Raw genomic sequence first — 16,012 nt, 5'->3', positions numbered from 1 at the left:
TCTCTCTCTCCCCAAATCCCATCAAAACACATCCCGCTGAGAGTTATCTCTCTCTCTCTCTCTCCCCAAATCCCATCAAAACACATCCCGCTGAGAGTTATCTCACTCTCTCTCTCCCCCTCTATCCTCCCTCTCTCTCAGTCCCTCTATCTTCACTCTCGCTCTCTCTATCCCTCCTCCTCTCCCTGATCTGATACGCTGGGGTCATCCCTATACCTCAGAGAATAGACTGCATGACTGCATAGGCCCACTAACTGGAAGATTCCGCAGGCCGACAACTAAGATTGGTTACTCATATGAGTTGCATTTGACTAGAATGATCTTCCTGTATCTATCAAGATAGACATACAGTATACTTACAATCCACTCATATTTACTGGAGCACCATTTCATATTTATATTGAGTTCCTGTTTGATGTTACGCGCTTCTAATAGGATGTAATAGTAGTGGATAGTGGTACTGTAGGTAGTGATTCACCTGGTCCAATGAAGCACTGGGCTCATTGTGTACGGGAACATTGTCTGCCTTCGTACTGTATAATACCTCTACAGACGGTCTAAGCAAATCTCCCATTCATAGTCATTAACACTGTAGGTGTACTTGTTAGTGGAACCCAGGCCCTGTTAGTATGGGTCAGCCTGGGCTACAGGTACGTCTCTCTGGGCCCGAGAGCGCTCTCTCGCTGGGTGTAAACCCCCAGGACAGCCACAGCTGGAGGTTACCACCACACACCAGCCACTTCATGGCCTCATAGTCCTCTAAGTTGCTCTATGTGGTGTCTAACTTTTACAAGCACAAGAATATCCCACTTGAAACGTTCCTTTACTTGTCAACCATGCAGGTACCCTCACAAGCACACAGTGATACATCTGGTGGAACCCACAAACAACCCACAAACCCTATGAGTCCCTTTCACTACTAACTAACTCACTGTAGGAGTATACAGCACATGAAATGTTTCTCAAGTGACTGTATTCTTTCCTCTGTTCAGGGACTAGAGTGGGTTGCATAAGAGATTCATTTAAAGGATTTAGCATATTCATGGGAGTGGAGCGGAGAGCAGAGCAGGATCAAACTGGTCTTTACCTCGTGTATCGCTGGCCTTTAGTTTATACACTGACCTAGAATCAGAAGTGGAGCAGAGGCTGTCTCTGAACTCAGGGGCCAGAGACTGACATGAGGTCAGGGAATCGTAGTGCTTGAAGATGACTGTGGTGAAACAGTGTATTTGGAGTAGAGGGTAAATGGTATGTACTGTAAACAAGTGGGAATGGTTATTATCTGACATGTTTAGAACATTTCAAGTGCAGCAGCTAAAATGTGATTGGGCTAACAATAACGATGCCTTGGTGGCGAGTATTTCCTAGTACACTGAAGTAGCACTTCAATGATAAGGCCTGGTCATATATGCCTTTTACGTCATGAAATAGAGTGCAGCATGTATATGAATGTAGACTCTGATGTAAGGCTGTAGAGTGCAGTTTGTATAGAAACATTTTATTTTAAAGCTCTGCCTTTTAAACTGTAAACATTACAGGCGCTTACCATAGCTATCTGTCTTACAGCATTAGTGTATGTTTGTGTGTATGCGTACGTGTGTGTGTGTGTGTGTGTGTGTGTGTGTGTGTGTGTGTGTGTGTGTGTGTGTGTGTGTGTGTGTGTGTGTGTGTGTGTGTGTGTGTGTGTGTGTGTGTGTGTGTGTGTGTGTGTGTGTGTGTGTGTGTGAGAGAGAGAGGGCATTTCAGGCTTTTATTCTTTTATTCTTCAGAGTATTAGTGGAGAAGCTTTAGGGTTAGCACTACTGGAAGTGTGTGTGTGTGGAGAGGAAGTGTGTGTGTGTGTCTTGTGTGTGTGTCTTGTGTGTGTGTTGTGTGTGTGTGTGTCTTGTGTGCGTGTGTTTGCACTGGCAATTTTAGCATGTAAATATTGGTGGGGCAAGATTTGCATGTCAGCAAAGCCACTACACAACACAACACTGAACAATACATTAATTGCGCTATAATGGTGACAAATGGTGCCCACAAACTGTTAGGGCCTACATAAAGCTGTCTCAACAGCAGAGCTTTCTTTTCAGCACCATGGAGTGAATCCTTCCCACTGCTACACCTGGCTATCAGAGCCTTGTCTGGCAGTGAAACAGTTCATTCAGCCTCATTTACTGCCTTTTAAAAAAACATAGCTGATATGGCTACTTGCTTATACAAATGTGGTTTCTACTGACAATTGAGATGTACAAACTATGGCATAAGGGAACAATGAGTGGATAAGAGGCAATCCTTCATTTCGATTAAGTCATTAGTGAGCGAGCTAGGACGGACGTAGTCAATATAACTTTTGAAATGTACAGCGACAGAATTCAGAACATGGGCTGTTCTTACAGTATTCTCTCTGTACACCAAGTCAGAACGGCAGGATAAATAAAGGGGCAGACAATGAAAGCTCTTACAATATTCGATGATGACATTTCTCTAAAACAGGCTATAGGCTACATGTGCACCACTAAGTCAGAACAATAGGCTAAGTTATGAGGGGGAATGGGCCAAATGATTAGGGTGAGGCACATGGGCTACTAACAGCTTACTACACAACATACATTTAGTATTACTTTCTTAGCTACAGAATACATATCTCCCTGCAATATTACATCATTTATGCAGCAGCATACAGGAAGTTGGCATGGCGGTCCTTCTGGTGGGCAAATTTTGTCATAAAACTTTGTCATCACAATCTGGCATTCTCTGGATTTATGGTGCTTTCAAGATAACTGGGAAGTCTGAAAAAAACAAGGTTGAATCATGATGTCAGTGATCTTCAGGTCGGAGCTCTAGAAAGAGGCCAGAGTTGCCGACTTGGAATTCCGAGTAGGGTGACCGTTCAAAACGTATTTTTCCAGTCGGAGCTCATTTTTTTTCAGGTTTCCAGTTGTCTTGAACTCACTAAAGTCTGAGATTTTCCAGTTCTGAGTTTCCAGTTGTTTTGAACGTGGCAGAAGTCACCTGGCTTGACAGCATGGCCAATGTATTCAACCTTTTCTGGCCCATGGTGTTGCATGTGAATGTTTATCCTTTTAAACTCGGAAAAGAGACACTTTCAGACGGATGCTTTAAATCCTTAAATCCAGACTTGGACCACACACACTCTCCACCGAATAGCAGGCAGGTGAAGCAAAATAGGGATTGCTTTGCAGCACTTGCAGTTAGCGACGGATTCCTTCCAAACCACTCATCGTTGAAGTTGCGATTTCCAACTTGTTGTGTACCGTAATGTTTATGTCCAATGGCCGATGAGCACCAATACGCTTTATCTATGGGTTTTCTTCATATGACAAGGATCGAAAAGGATTTGCCAGTAGATTGTAAATGTGATTCATGATGATTACTGCTCGTCTAGCTTGCTAGCAACGATTTTGAAATCAGTCCAATCAAAGCTACGGTAGATATAACGTGATTTGTCAATATTTCATCTGTGGTCAATCTATAGAAGCACCCAAGGGGGCTTGAACTTTCAAGCTCTCCCTGTAGATTTCGCGGTGACGTAATGTCCCCATGAGTGACAGAACACTGAGCCAATCACGGCGCAACTAGAGAAGATTACCAAACCCTACTCTCTGTATTTTTCCTGGCTGCCCACAACAGAAAGCACTGAGCTAGACTGTAACAAGTAAGAAAGCCCTGAGCTAGACTGTAACAAGTAAGAAAGCCCTGAGCTAGACTGTAACAAGTAAGAAAGCCCTGAGCTAGACTGTAACAAGTAAGAAAGCACTGAGCTAGACTGTAACAAGTAAGAAAGCACTGAGCTAGACTGTAACAAGTAAGAAAGCACTGAGCTAGACTGTAACAAGTAAGAAAGCCCTGAGCTAGACTGTAACAAGTAAGAAAGCACTGAGCTAGACTGTAACAAGTAAGAAAGCCCTGAGCTAGACTGTAACAAGTAAGAAAGCACTGAGCTAGACTGTAACAAGTAAGAAAGCCCTGAGCTAGACTGTAACAAGTTAGAAAGCCCTAGACTGTAACAAGTAAGAAAGCCCTGAGCTAGACTGTAACAAGTTAGAAAGCACTGAGCTAGACTGTAACAAGTAAGAAAGCACTGAGCTAGACTGTAACAAGTAAGAAAGCACTGAGCTAGACTGTAACAAGTTAGAAAGCACTGAGCTAGACTGTAACAAGTTAGAAAGCACTGAGCTAGACTGTAACAAGTAAGAAAGCCCTGAGCTAGACTGTAACAAGTAAGAAAGCCCTGAGCTAGACTGTAACAAGTAAGAAAGCCCTGAGCTAGACTGTAACAAGTTAGAAAGCACTGAGCTAGACTGTAACAAGTAAGAAAGCCCTGAGCTAGACTGTAACAAGTAAGAAAGCCCTGAGCTAGACTGTAACAGTTAGAAAGCACTGAGCTAGACTGTAACAAGTAAGAAAGCCCTGAGCTAGACTGTAACAAGTAAGAAAGCCCTGAGCTAGACTGTAACAAGTAAGAGCCCTGTAACTGTAACAAGTAAGAAAGCACTGAGCTAGACTGTAACAAGTAAGAAAGCCCTGAGCTAGACTGTAACAAGTAAGAAAGCCCTGAGCTAGACTGTAACAAGTTAGAAAGCACTGAGCTAGACTGTAACAAGTTAGAAAGCCCTGAGCTAGACTGTAACAAGTAAGAAAGCCCTGAGCTAGACTGTAACAAGTAAGAAAGCCCTGAGCTAGACTGTAACAAGTAAGAAAGCACTGAGCTAGACTGTAACAAGTTAGAAAGCACTGAGCTAGACTGTAACAAGTAAGAAAGCCCTGAGCTAGACTGTGTAAGAAAGCCCTGAGCTAGACTGTAACAAGTAAGAAAGCACTGAGCTAGACTGTAACAAGTTAGAAAGCACTGAGCTAGACTGTAACAAGTTGAAAGCACTGAGCTAGACTGTAACAAGTAAGAAAGCCCTGAGCTAGACTGTAACAAGTAAGAAAGCCCTGAGCTAGACTGTAACAAGTAAGAAAGCCCTGAGCTAGACTGTAACAAGTTAGAAAGCACTGAGCTAGACTGTAACAAGTTAGAAAGCACTGAGCTAGACTGTAACAAGTTAGAAAGCACTGAGCTAGACTGTAACAAGTAAGAAAGCACTGAGCTAGACTGTAACAAGTAAGAAAGCACTGAGCTAGACTGTAACAAGTAACAGACTGTAACAAGTTAGAAAGCACTGAGCTAGACTGTAACAAGTTAGAAAGCAAGCAGACTGTAACAAGTAAGAAAGCACTGAGCTAGACTGTAACAAGAAAGCACTGAGCTAGACTGTAACAAGTTAGAAAGCACTGAGCTAGACTGTAACAAGTAAGAAAGCACTGAGCTAGACTGTAACAAGTTAGAAAGCACTGAGCTAGACTGTAACAAGTTAGAAAGCACTGAGCTAGACTGTAACAAGTAAGAAAGCACTGAGCTAGACTGTAACAAGTTAGAAAGCACTGAGCTAGACTGTAACAAGTTAGAAAGCACTGAGCTAGACTGTAACAAGTTAGAAAGCACTGAGCTAGACTGTAACAAGTTAGAAAGCACTGAGCTAGACTGTAACAAGTTAGAAAGCACTGAGCTAGACTGTAACAAGTAAGAAAGCCCTGAGCTAGACTGTAACAAGTTAGAAAGCACTGAGCTAGACTGTAACAAGTAAGAAAGCACTGAGCTAGACTGTAACAAGTTAGAAAGCACTGAGCTAGACTGTAACAAGTTAGAAAGCACTGAGCTAGACTGTAACAAGTAAGAAAGCACTGAGCTAGACTGTAACAAGTTAGAAAGCACTGAGCTAGACTGTAACAAGTTAGAAAGCACTGAGCTAGACTGTAACAAGTTAGAAAGCACCCTGAAAGCTAGACTGTAACAAGTAAGAAAGCACTGAGCTAGACTGTAACAAGTTAGAAAGCACTGAAGACTGTAACAAGTAAGAAAGCACTGAGCTAGACTGTAACAAGTTAGAAAGCAAAGACTGTAACAAGTTAGAAAGCACTGAGCTAGACTGTAACAAGTTAGAAAGCACTGAGCTAGACTGTAACAAGTTAAGAAAGCACTGAGCTAGACTGTTAGAAAGCACTGAGCTAGACTGTAACAAGTTAGAAGCAGAGCTAGACTGTAACTGAGCACTGAGCTAGACTGTAACAAGTTAGAAAGCACTGAGCTAGACTGTAACAAGTTAGAAAGCACTGAGCTAGACTGTAACAAGTTAGAAAGCACTGAGCTAGACTGTAACAAGTAAGAAAGCACTGAGCTAGACTGTAACAAGTAAGAAAGCACTGAGCTAGACTGACTGAGCTAGACTGTAACAAGTTAGAAAGCACTGAGCTAGACTGTAACTGAGCTAGACTGTAACAAGTTAAGAAAGCACTGAGCTAGACTGTAACAAGTTAGAAAGCACTGAGCTAGACTGTAACAAGTAAGAAAACTGAGCTAGACTGTAACAAGTTAGAAAGAGCTAGACTGTAACCCTGAGCTAGACTGTAACAAGTTAGAAAGCAAGCTAGACTGTAACCCTGAGCTAGACTGTAACAAGTTAGAAAGCACTGAAAGCCACTGAGCTAGACTGTAACAAGTTAGAAAGCAAAGACTGTAACCTGAGCTAGACTGTAACAAGTTAGAAAGCACTGAGCTAGACTGTAACAAGTTAGAAAGCACTGAGCTAGACTGTAACAAGTTAGAAAGCACTGAGCTAGACTGTAACAAGTTAGAAAGCACTGAGCTAGACTGTAACAAGTTAGAAAGCACTGAGCTAGACTGTAACAAGTAAGAAAGCAAAAATGTATGCGGCTTTATTAACTCAATATATATATATTTTTTTACATTGTTATCAAAGTGATATATGACATGTATTAATGCCAAAATAACAAACAAAACAGTAACAAACCAGGTGATTGACGGGTCGCCACTGTGTGTGTGTGTGTGTGTGTTTTTTCCATCCAGTGCCGTGTTTCCACATGCACGCCAGCCTTCAGAGAGACTAGCTGAGTGTAGTGTGATTACGGCTCCAGCAGTCTGCCTCCCTCCAACACAAGCCCTCGTTAAGGAGAGAATGCTTTTGTTGCTCCCAGCTTGTTTACAAGGCACGTATCCAGCCTTTCACTCGCTCTCTCACTAAGCCTGAGAAATCAAAACATTTGAGGCGCATCTGTGGGCAAGGGGGTCGTCAAGACGTGTGTCAGCAGGCAGGCAGCGCTGTACGATTACTATACCAGGGTCTGGAGCTGAAGGAACAGTGGTACAGTACTGTAGTAATACTGTAGTAATATTGTAGTAATACTGTAGTAATACAGTGAAATCATGCCTGGGTGTATTGGCCCTTACAGTATACAGTAGAATAGATAAGGTCTTTAACGTTTCTATTCCACATACTAGTCATTTAGCAGACTCTCTTATCCAGAGCTAATTGCAGGTAGTGCGTTCACTTTAAGTTAGCAAGTTGGGACAACCACATATCAAAGTCATAATAAGTGCTAGTTTTCTTCAATAAAGCATCTCTCAGCAAAGCCGGTGCTGGTAAGAAAACGTTTCCACACTAGAACAGATGATGTCAGTGAATGTTAAGCAGCAAACATATCAAATCAAATGTCATTGGTTGCGTACACATATTTTGCAAATGTTATCGCAGGTGCAGCAAAATTCTTCGGTTTCCAGCGCCGACAGCGCAGTAATACCTAAACAATACAAAACAATACACACAAATGTGAAATATCAGAACGAGCAATGTCAGAGTCCGGAATATAATGTATACATGTATATTTAAGCAATAAGGCCCGAGGAGGTGTGGTATATGGTCAATATACCACAGCTACGGACTGTTCATAGGTCGCATACCCTTGGTATACGGTCTCATATACAACGGCTGTCAGCCAATCAGCATTCAGGGCTCAAACCACCCAGTATAAATATATGTATATAATGGTGTGTATAGACAGTATGGACAGTATATGAATGGGAAAGGTGTGTACAGAAGCAGTCAAACGCTCCTGAAGGAATAGTTGCCTCACCCATAACGGGGTTAACTCTGTACCAGAAGAGCAGTCCTGTGCTGTAGTCTACTACACCTGTTTCTTTTGGGACTGTTGCTAAGGAATGTTGTATATTTAAGAAACGGTGATTCAGCGAGTGTATTATTTGAAGTGTTTGGCCTGGTTTGAAAGAATGCTGTAAAAGTAGCTGCACTGTGTTAGTGGGCCTAGGTCACGCTGAAGCCCAAAGAGAGAGACCATCACGTCCAGCTGTCCATCTGTCCTTCCACCCCCACACACACGCTCCGCATGGTACGAGCCACTAGGTGCCATCCATTTTTATCCTGGTTAATACATAGCTTTGATAGGAGCTGGCCAGGTGGGTTGTGGCTGGACAGGCGTTCATTGCCATGGCGTTAGAGATGGTGAGCTTACTGCATACAGTACAGTCCCTACACACACACACACACACGCAGAGCCCCTTTATTAGCAGAGCCTGAAATAGCAGGGATAATGCCAGGCGCATGTGCTGTGAATGACAATGAGCTGTGTGGGTGTGTGTGTGTGTGTGTGTGTGTGTGTGTGTGTGTGTGTGCATGCGTGTGTATGTCATTATGTGATAATTAGCTGTAATGTTGTCGTTATCAGAACCCCTGAGACGTACTAAATGACAGATGATAGCTAAGGTATACTGTATAACAGCTCTTAAGGAGAGTGTTGAACCCCCAGTGTGGAGATGAGTGTGTGTTCTGGGCTCTGTAGCTGATCTGGGAGTGAGTTGACTGATACTGATACAGTTCCATTATGTTGTTCTGAGTACTGGGCGTGTGCTGAGCCTCTATTATCCCCCTCTCAGTACCTCCCCTTCTCTCTCTATTTCCTTTTCTCTCTTTTCTCTGTTTTCTGCATTCCTCTCCCTCTCTCCCCATCGCTCCCCCTCCCACTCCCCCTCTCTACCTCTCCCTCTCTCCCCCTCTCCCTCTCTCCCTCTTTCTGACTCTGACTGTCTGACCCGGAGCGACAGCACGCAGCAGCATTGACGTCACCCAGCGGTTGGCTGAGGAGCCCAGTCCTCAGGAGAAATGGAATGAGGGAGGGAGGATATTGCTTCAGTCCTCCCTGGGTTCAGGTCCTCCTACTCAGAGAATTACATAGTCTTTCTGTATATTAAGCTTCTGCCCCCAATTCTCACATGACCATTTAGTAATTATGAGGAGAAAATCCTCACCCAGGTTGAGTTTGCCTCACCTCACTGATTTAGTGTCTCTCTTGGAACCAGGGCTCCCTCTTGAGGTCATGTACACGTTTATATTTTCAAATGTCTTGTCCTGACCGCATCTCTTCCTCTCTCCCCCCTCTTTCTTTCTCTCTCTCTCTCTGGATCAGCTTTAATATTGCATATAGATTGTAGCTTCCGTCAATGTAATTATCTGCATAATTTCCAATCCAATATATATATATATACATTTAAAAAATATATATTTTCCTTTATTACTTTCTAACCCTACCACTCCTTCCCTAATTGGAGTAAACTAGTGAACAACAACGCTTAGGCTTCTACTTCCAGCTTCTACATACTATATACATTTTACAGGCACAATATTGTTTTACATTAGTTATTTAGTTGATATTAGTTGTTATTACTCCCAACCTTCAGCTCCAGTCAACCCCTCCCATCTATCTCTTAACACCATCCATATTGGATTTCTATTTGCCATGTATTTTTCAACTGTGCTGTGATGATCTCTCTCTCTCTCTCTCGTCTCTCTCTCTTTCTCTATTCCATCTCTCCCGTCTCTCTCTCTCTCTCTCTCTCTCGTCTCTCTCTCTTTCTCTATTCCATTCCATCTCTCCCGTCTCTCTCTCTCTCTCTCCGCCTCTATCTCTGTGTCTCTCTCTCTCTCTCTTATTCCGTCTCTCTCTCTCTCTCTCTCCCGTCTCTCTCTCTCTCCCGTCTCTCTCTCTATCTCTCTATTCCATCTCTCTCTCTCTCTCTTCCGTCTCTCTCTCTCTCTCTCCTGTCTCTCTCTCTCTCTCTATTCCTGTTCTCTCTCTCTCTCTCTCTCCTGTCTCTCTCTCTCTTCCGTCTCTCTCTCTCCTGTCTCTCTCTCTCTCTCTCTATTCCTCTCTATTCCGTCTCTCTCTCTCTCTCTCCCGTCTCTCTCTCTCTCTCTCCATCTCTCTCTCTCTCCCTCTCTCTCTCTTGTGTCTCTCTCTCTCTCTCTCTCTCTCTCTCTCTCTCTCTATTCCGTCTCTCTCTCTCTATCTCTCTATTCCATCTCTCTCTCTCTCTATTCCTCTATTCCATCTCTCTCTCTCTCTCTCTGTCTCTCTCTCTCTATTCCGCCTCTCTCTCTCTGTCTCTCTCTCTATTCCGTCTCTCTCTCTATTCCGCCTATTCCTCTCTCTCTTCCGTCTCTCTCTCTCTCTCTCTCTCTCTCTTCTGTCTCTCTCTCTCTCTCTCTCTCTCTATCTCTCTATTCCATTCCGTCTCTCTCTATTCCATCTCTCTCTCTATTCCGCCCTCTCTCCTGTCTCTCTCTCTCTTCCGTCTCTCTCTCTCTCTCTCTCTATTCCGCCTCTCTCCCGTCTCTCTCTCTCTCTGTCTCTCTCTCTCTCTCTCTATTCCACCTCTCTCTCTCCCATCTCTCTCTCTATTCCGTCTCTCTCTCTCTCTCTCTATTCCGTCTCTCTCTCTCTCTCTCTCTCTCTTTCTCTCTCCCGTCTCTCTCTCTCTCCCGTCTCTCTCTCTGTCTACAGGAGAGAAGTTTGAGCTGCATGCTGGAACAGAGTCCACCCCCAGTGTTGTTGTCCACGTCTGCGACAGCGACACCGAGGAAGTGGAAGAACCAAAGAATTGCCCCAAACCAAAAATCATCCAGACCCGGCGCCCTGACCTTCCTACTTCTCACTGAACTCTGTCCCCCTGCCACTTCCTGCCGTAACATCGTCATCTGGAGGAAGGAGAATCGATCCCGTCTCTCTCTCACAGGAACAATCCCCGTGTTCAGCACTCCCCACCCTACGGCTGCCTCGCCCAGGCCAGAAGGGGAGTGCTCTCTGTTACTCATCCTCGTCGACATACAGCCGTTGATGTGCTACATGTATGATTGTGTTGGCAATACTCCATACTTACATCAAGATTCAGCCACCGTACCCTCAGTGATTGGTTCCTGTCTGTATGATTCTGTTGTTGTAATGTCACACAGTTTGCAGTGATGGGGTAGCACCTTGCTTTGAGCTCGGCCTCTGATTGGCTTAGGGGTTGTGGCGAATGCCAGTGTAAAGAAGCCCATTGGTCGCCTTTATAGACGTGTGTTAGCATTGCTCTCGCTCCACTGCGTATGTACCCCAAGCACTGACGATGAATAGCGCTTCTCTCATTAGGGCATGCTAGCTACTGAGGTGGTGGGATGACTCTGGCGCTGCATGAGTTGAAGTAACCTGAAGGAGCATTATGGTAAATGGTCAATACTTTGTCTTATAGTCCCCTTAAAGTTGGGTTATTCATCGTGTTATCAGTGCTGTCTGTCGACCATGGGAATTCTTTCAATCTCGCCAATGCATGCACTGGTCTGATCTAGTTTGTGTGTTTACTTTGTTCCGTTTCCTGTATGTAGCTGTCAATTTGACCTCTCTTCTCTCTTCGCTAACTTCTCTCTTTTATCTCCCTGTGTTTTCTGGCTACCGGTGTCCTTCACACAAAACAAGGCTAATAACAGTTACAATCCATGCACCTTACAGGGAAAGCATTATGTACAATGACATTTCTGTGATTGTTCCTCAGTGTGAATTGTTCTGTGTCCATGTCTTGTCCCTGAAAGTCTGTTTAAAGAAAAAGGAGTAGTAAGAAAACAAAAGAAAAAACGGAATGCCTGGTGGCCACCTTTTCCTCATTGGCTGAAATGGAGAGCCAATCATATATCATCACGTGAAGCCAGTCTATAAAGTGCATGGTTACGTTTTTATAGAGATATTGTGTTGTCTGAGAACCGTGGCTCAGTCATGGGATTTCCTCGTGTTTCCTTTATGTGCCTCTGTAGGGAGCGAGAAAGAAACATTTATTCAAACTCACCACGAAGAAAATAAATGCATGATGACGATCCTGAGAGGAAAAAAATAATGTTATTATAGAGTTATGTTACACAAATCTTCCAAGTGCTATTACACAGTTTCTGTCGAGATGGTCAAGGGGAATTACATACTGTACTCACACACACAACCATGTTTGTTTTCCTTTATTGTGTGTTTTGTTTTTCCTGTGTTGGTTCAATGAGTGTCTTCTTGGTGTGCCTGATTTAACTTATAGGCAGTAGAACAAGCCCTGTACAAATTGGACCTCCCTGTCTATTTGTGGAGAACTGGCGTTGTGATCAATTTTCTATTGTCCAAACTATTGACCCTTCCTGTTTCAGACATTGCACCTACACTCTGATTCTACATTAATGTGAGCCACTGATTCAACCCTGGGTGCTTTTATACACTAACGCCTCACTCTAAACCCTCACTGTAACTCCTCACTCTAAACCCTCACTCTAAACCCTCACTGTAACCCCTCACTCTAAACCCTCACTGTAACCCATCATTCTAAACCCTCACTGTAAACCCTCACTGTAACCCCTCACTATAACCCCTCACTCTAAACCCTCACTGTAACCCCTCACTGTAACCCCTCACTGTAACCCCTCACTGTAACCCCTCACTGTAACCCCTCACTATAACCCCTCACTGTAACCCCTCACTGTAAGCCCCTCACTGTAACCCTCACTGTAACCCCTCACTGTAGCCCCTCACTGTAACCCCTCACTGTAACCCCTCACTATACATCATTCCAAGTGCACTGAAATTATTTTTGATTCCAACCAGCTCAAATGATGTAGTTTTATTCCAACCAGTTCCAGTAGCACTGAAATTATTTTTTTATTCCAACCAGCTCCAGTAGGATGTAGTTTTATTCCAACCAGCTCCAGTAGGTTGTAGTTTTATTCCAACCAGCTCCAGTAGGTTGTAGTTTTATTCCAACAAGCTCCAATAGGATGTAGTTTAATTCCAACCAGTTCCAGTAGGTTGTAGTTTAATTCCAACCATCTCCAGTAGGTTGTAGTTTAATTCCAACCAGTTCCAGTAGGTTGTAGTTTAATTCCAACCAGTTCCAGTAGGTTGTAGTTTAATTCCAACCATCTCCAGTAGGTTGTAGTTTAATTCCAACCATCTCCAGTAGGTTGTAGTTTAATTCCAACCATCTCCAGTAGGTTGTAGTTTAATTCCAACCATCTCCAATAGGATGTAGTTTAATTCCAACCAGTTCCAGTAGGTTGTAGTTTAATTCCAACCAGTTCCAGTAGGTTGTAGTTTAATTCCAACCAGTTCCAGTAGGTTGTAGTTTAATTCCAACCATCTCCAGTAGGTTGTAGTTTTATTTTACCTGCAATATTTTCCTATCTGTTATTGTATAACATTTACAGTCATTCTAATTGATATTTTAGATCAAATGATGTTGGTAATAATGAGCCACTATCCTTGTGGAAGTCAATAGACTTCAAATGAAATTGAATACAGGCCCGCTCCTAAAAACACCAGGTTTGAATCATGTATTGTAAATGGTGCATATCAAATGTTTACAATAGTGTATTCTTCTTCCTTGTTTTATTTCATACATGCTGGCTTTAAGACACTGTTCCCTCACTATATGGTCAGATGAACCAAACACAACACATGTCACTGTCCCAAGTATGTACTACAGCCACCATTACTACCCTCAATGAGGTGACTTGTATACATGCAATGGTTTTTAGTTCTGGACTTTGGTGTCTTTCGCCTAAACCTCAGATCTGTTGAATCTGCGCTACAATCTTGTCCTGCGGTCATATTCCTCCAAACGTAAACACAATAGACACTATGTACCTGTGTATGATTCAACATGTCCCGATATTTGTATTTTATTTTCAAATGAAAATCATTATATTCTTATCTGTTTCTTCTAAGAGTCAGTTGGATTGGAAGGGAATATCAGTGATGGAGGTAACCAATATGTGTATTGTGTAAGAATAGTGTATGACCATCAATGTACTTGTCATTCTACATGTAACGTTACAACAACCTGCCTGCCTACACTAAGGAGACATATCTGTATATATTAATCAATACTATTTTTACTGCATTTTTGTACAAATATTCATGGTAGCCATGTACAAGTAGTTCAAATGATTCTATGGTAGTATTAAAATAGTTTGGTTTTAATGAATTGTCTCGTGTTGTTATTTCGCGGCTCTGTTGCTATCGGCCTACTGATCAGTATAGGAAAATGAAAAGCGTCTACATCACCTCCCCAGCCTCCATTTACATGGCTCCTTCTTGTAAAGTCTCCCCATTCAGCTAACCGTCACTCCATCCCCTTTAATTCCCTTCCTTGTGGAACATCAGTGTGTAAGGCTGGCCACGGCCAATTCGACGCCACTCGAGTTGTTTTTCTCATCACCATTGTACAGTGTTTCATTTTGAACAAAGAGGACATCACTGTGATAAACGCAACATTCACCTCATCTCTCTCCATCTCTTTCCCTTCCACCCTCTCTCTCTCTCTGTCTCTCTCTCTCCCGTTTGTTCCTTATTGCTTTATCCTCTGTTGGAGATCGCTTGTTATTCCCCTCACTCCACTGTTGCCGTGGGTTTCTAGGGTGATGCTGACGCAACAGCCGTCAATCATGGTGGTGTTTCCAGTGCCCGCACCTTCTAGTGTGGATGACAGGTTACAATATGATGCTGATGTTCATTGTTCAGTCAGGTGTCTACAGGCTATGTTTATGAAGGCTTCAACTTTTTGTCCTTGCTGTAGAACAGAAATTACATGAAAAGTGGTGCTTTGACTCTCCCTCCTTTCCTCTCTTCTCCTCAGTCTCCTGCCTCCTTCTAGCTGTTCGGTCATCCAGAAAACAAACCACTCAATAACTGGCTCCCATATAGACATGTAGAAACCACAGGCTTGGACTATAGGATGACAATAAAGCCTGCTTATAGACACAACAGTGACATCAATCATTGTTCTTGCCAAACATGTAACATTCACCAGGGTTGTAGAGTAACGGATTGTTTTATGGGTTAGGGTTAGAGTTAGGGTTAGAGTTAGGGTTAGAGTTAGGGTTAGGGTTAGAGTTAGGGTTAGGGTTAGAGTTAGAGTTAGGGTTAGGTTAGGGTTAGGGTTAGAGTTAGGGTTAGGGTTAGGGTTAGGGTTAGGGTTTCAGCTCAAAGTGCAACGTATTATCAGTCTATGGTTAGGATAATACATTGTGGAGCTGAAACCCTAGAATGGTAATACAGCTGTTAGACTAACTCTTACCCTATCCTTTCAATGGGTACATGTAACACAATACTGGATTTATTACACTGTGCTTATAGGGGTAAGGGTTACATGCTAATAACAAAATGGTAATGCAAAATGTGACCATAAAAAATACTTGGTTTATTACTAATAAATTCCATTACTTATTTTCAAAGCAGTGTTTATGTCCAATTTGCTTGCCAAACGTCTAGGTCTTTATGGAGCCGTTAGGAGACAGACCGTAAATAAAGTGTTTGCTGATGAACCTGTGGTTTTCAGTAATAATAATATGAGACTGTGATGTCTGTGAGTAATAGATTAGGATTTACCATCTTCTATTTCATTGCATAGTAAAAATTCACAGAAGACATAAATCAATTCGCCTCTGCAGAGACATATCTGCATGGACCACTAGGAGGCAGTAAATACCTTCCATTTTATAGGCTGCCTGTTTTATGGCCAGATTTAAGCAGCTGAGATTTGATTTTATGGGTGTTATTAAAAGGAATGATCATATCATTATAAAGTGAAATGCCACCATAAAATCTATAGCCCCGTTTATACCTGATTATAACTTGCGTCCTTTGTCTTGATTTTGTCCACATTCTGATTGTACCCACATTGTCAGACAGGTGTAGACAATCAAAAGACACATTGTAATGTGTTCAGATCTTTCTGCCCACATCCGGAGGTAGTCAGACAAGCATTGTGTCTGGATATCTTACAAGTGTAAACAGATCTGGACAGAGAAAC

General features: G+C 42.8%; 1 protein-coding gene and 1 long non-coding RNA gene across 4 annotated transcripts in view; both read left to right on the top strand.

The window, feature by feature from the left end:
- The window catches only part of LOC118386943 (calcipressin-2-like), a 124,112-nt gene extending 111,949 nt beyond the window's left edge, over window positions 1-12,163 (top strand). For both annotated transcript variants that reach the window (XM_052523739.1, XM_052523740.1), the window contains one exon: window positions 10,702-12,163. In XM_052523739.1, coding sequence (XP_052379699.1) covers window positions 10,702-10,856 — 155 coding nt within the window. In that variant the 3' untranslated portion in view covers window positions 10,857-12,163. The remainder of the gene's footprint in view (window positions 1-10,701) is intronic.
- A 669-nt stretch (window positions 12,164-12,832) lies between these two features.
- Window positions 12,833-14,181, top strand: LOC127931359 (uncharacterized). Of its 2 annotated transcripts, none has more exons than XR_008140796.1 (2): window positions 12,833-12,914; window positions 13,008-14,181. It is a non-coding gene; the product is annotated as an uncharacterized LOC127931359 (long non-coding RNA). The 2 variants fall into 2 exon arrangements; XR_008140795.1 differs by having other exon boundaries at window positions 12,833-12,945.
- The last annotated feature ends 1,831 nt before the right edge of the window (window positions 14,182-16,012 follow it).

The sequence above is a fragment of the Oncorhynchus keta genome, chromosome 8 (genome assembly GCF_023373465.1).
Source record: "Oncorhynchus keta strain PuntledgeMale-10-30-2019 chromosome 8, Oket_V2, whole genome shotgun sequence".
Classification (NCBI taxonomy): domain Eukaryota; kingdom Metazoa; phylum Chordata; class Actinopteri; order Salmoniformes; family Salmonidae; genus Oncorhynchus; species Oncorhynchus keta.
The sequence above is the reverse complement of the archived record's forward strand: the minus strand, read 5'-3'. Positions and strand labels throughout refer to the sequence as shown.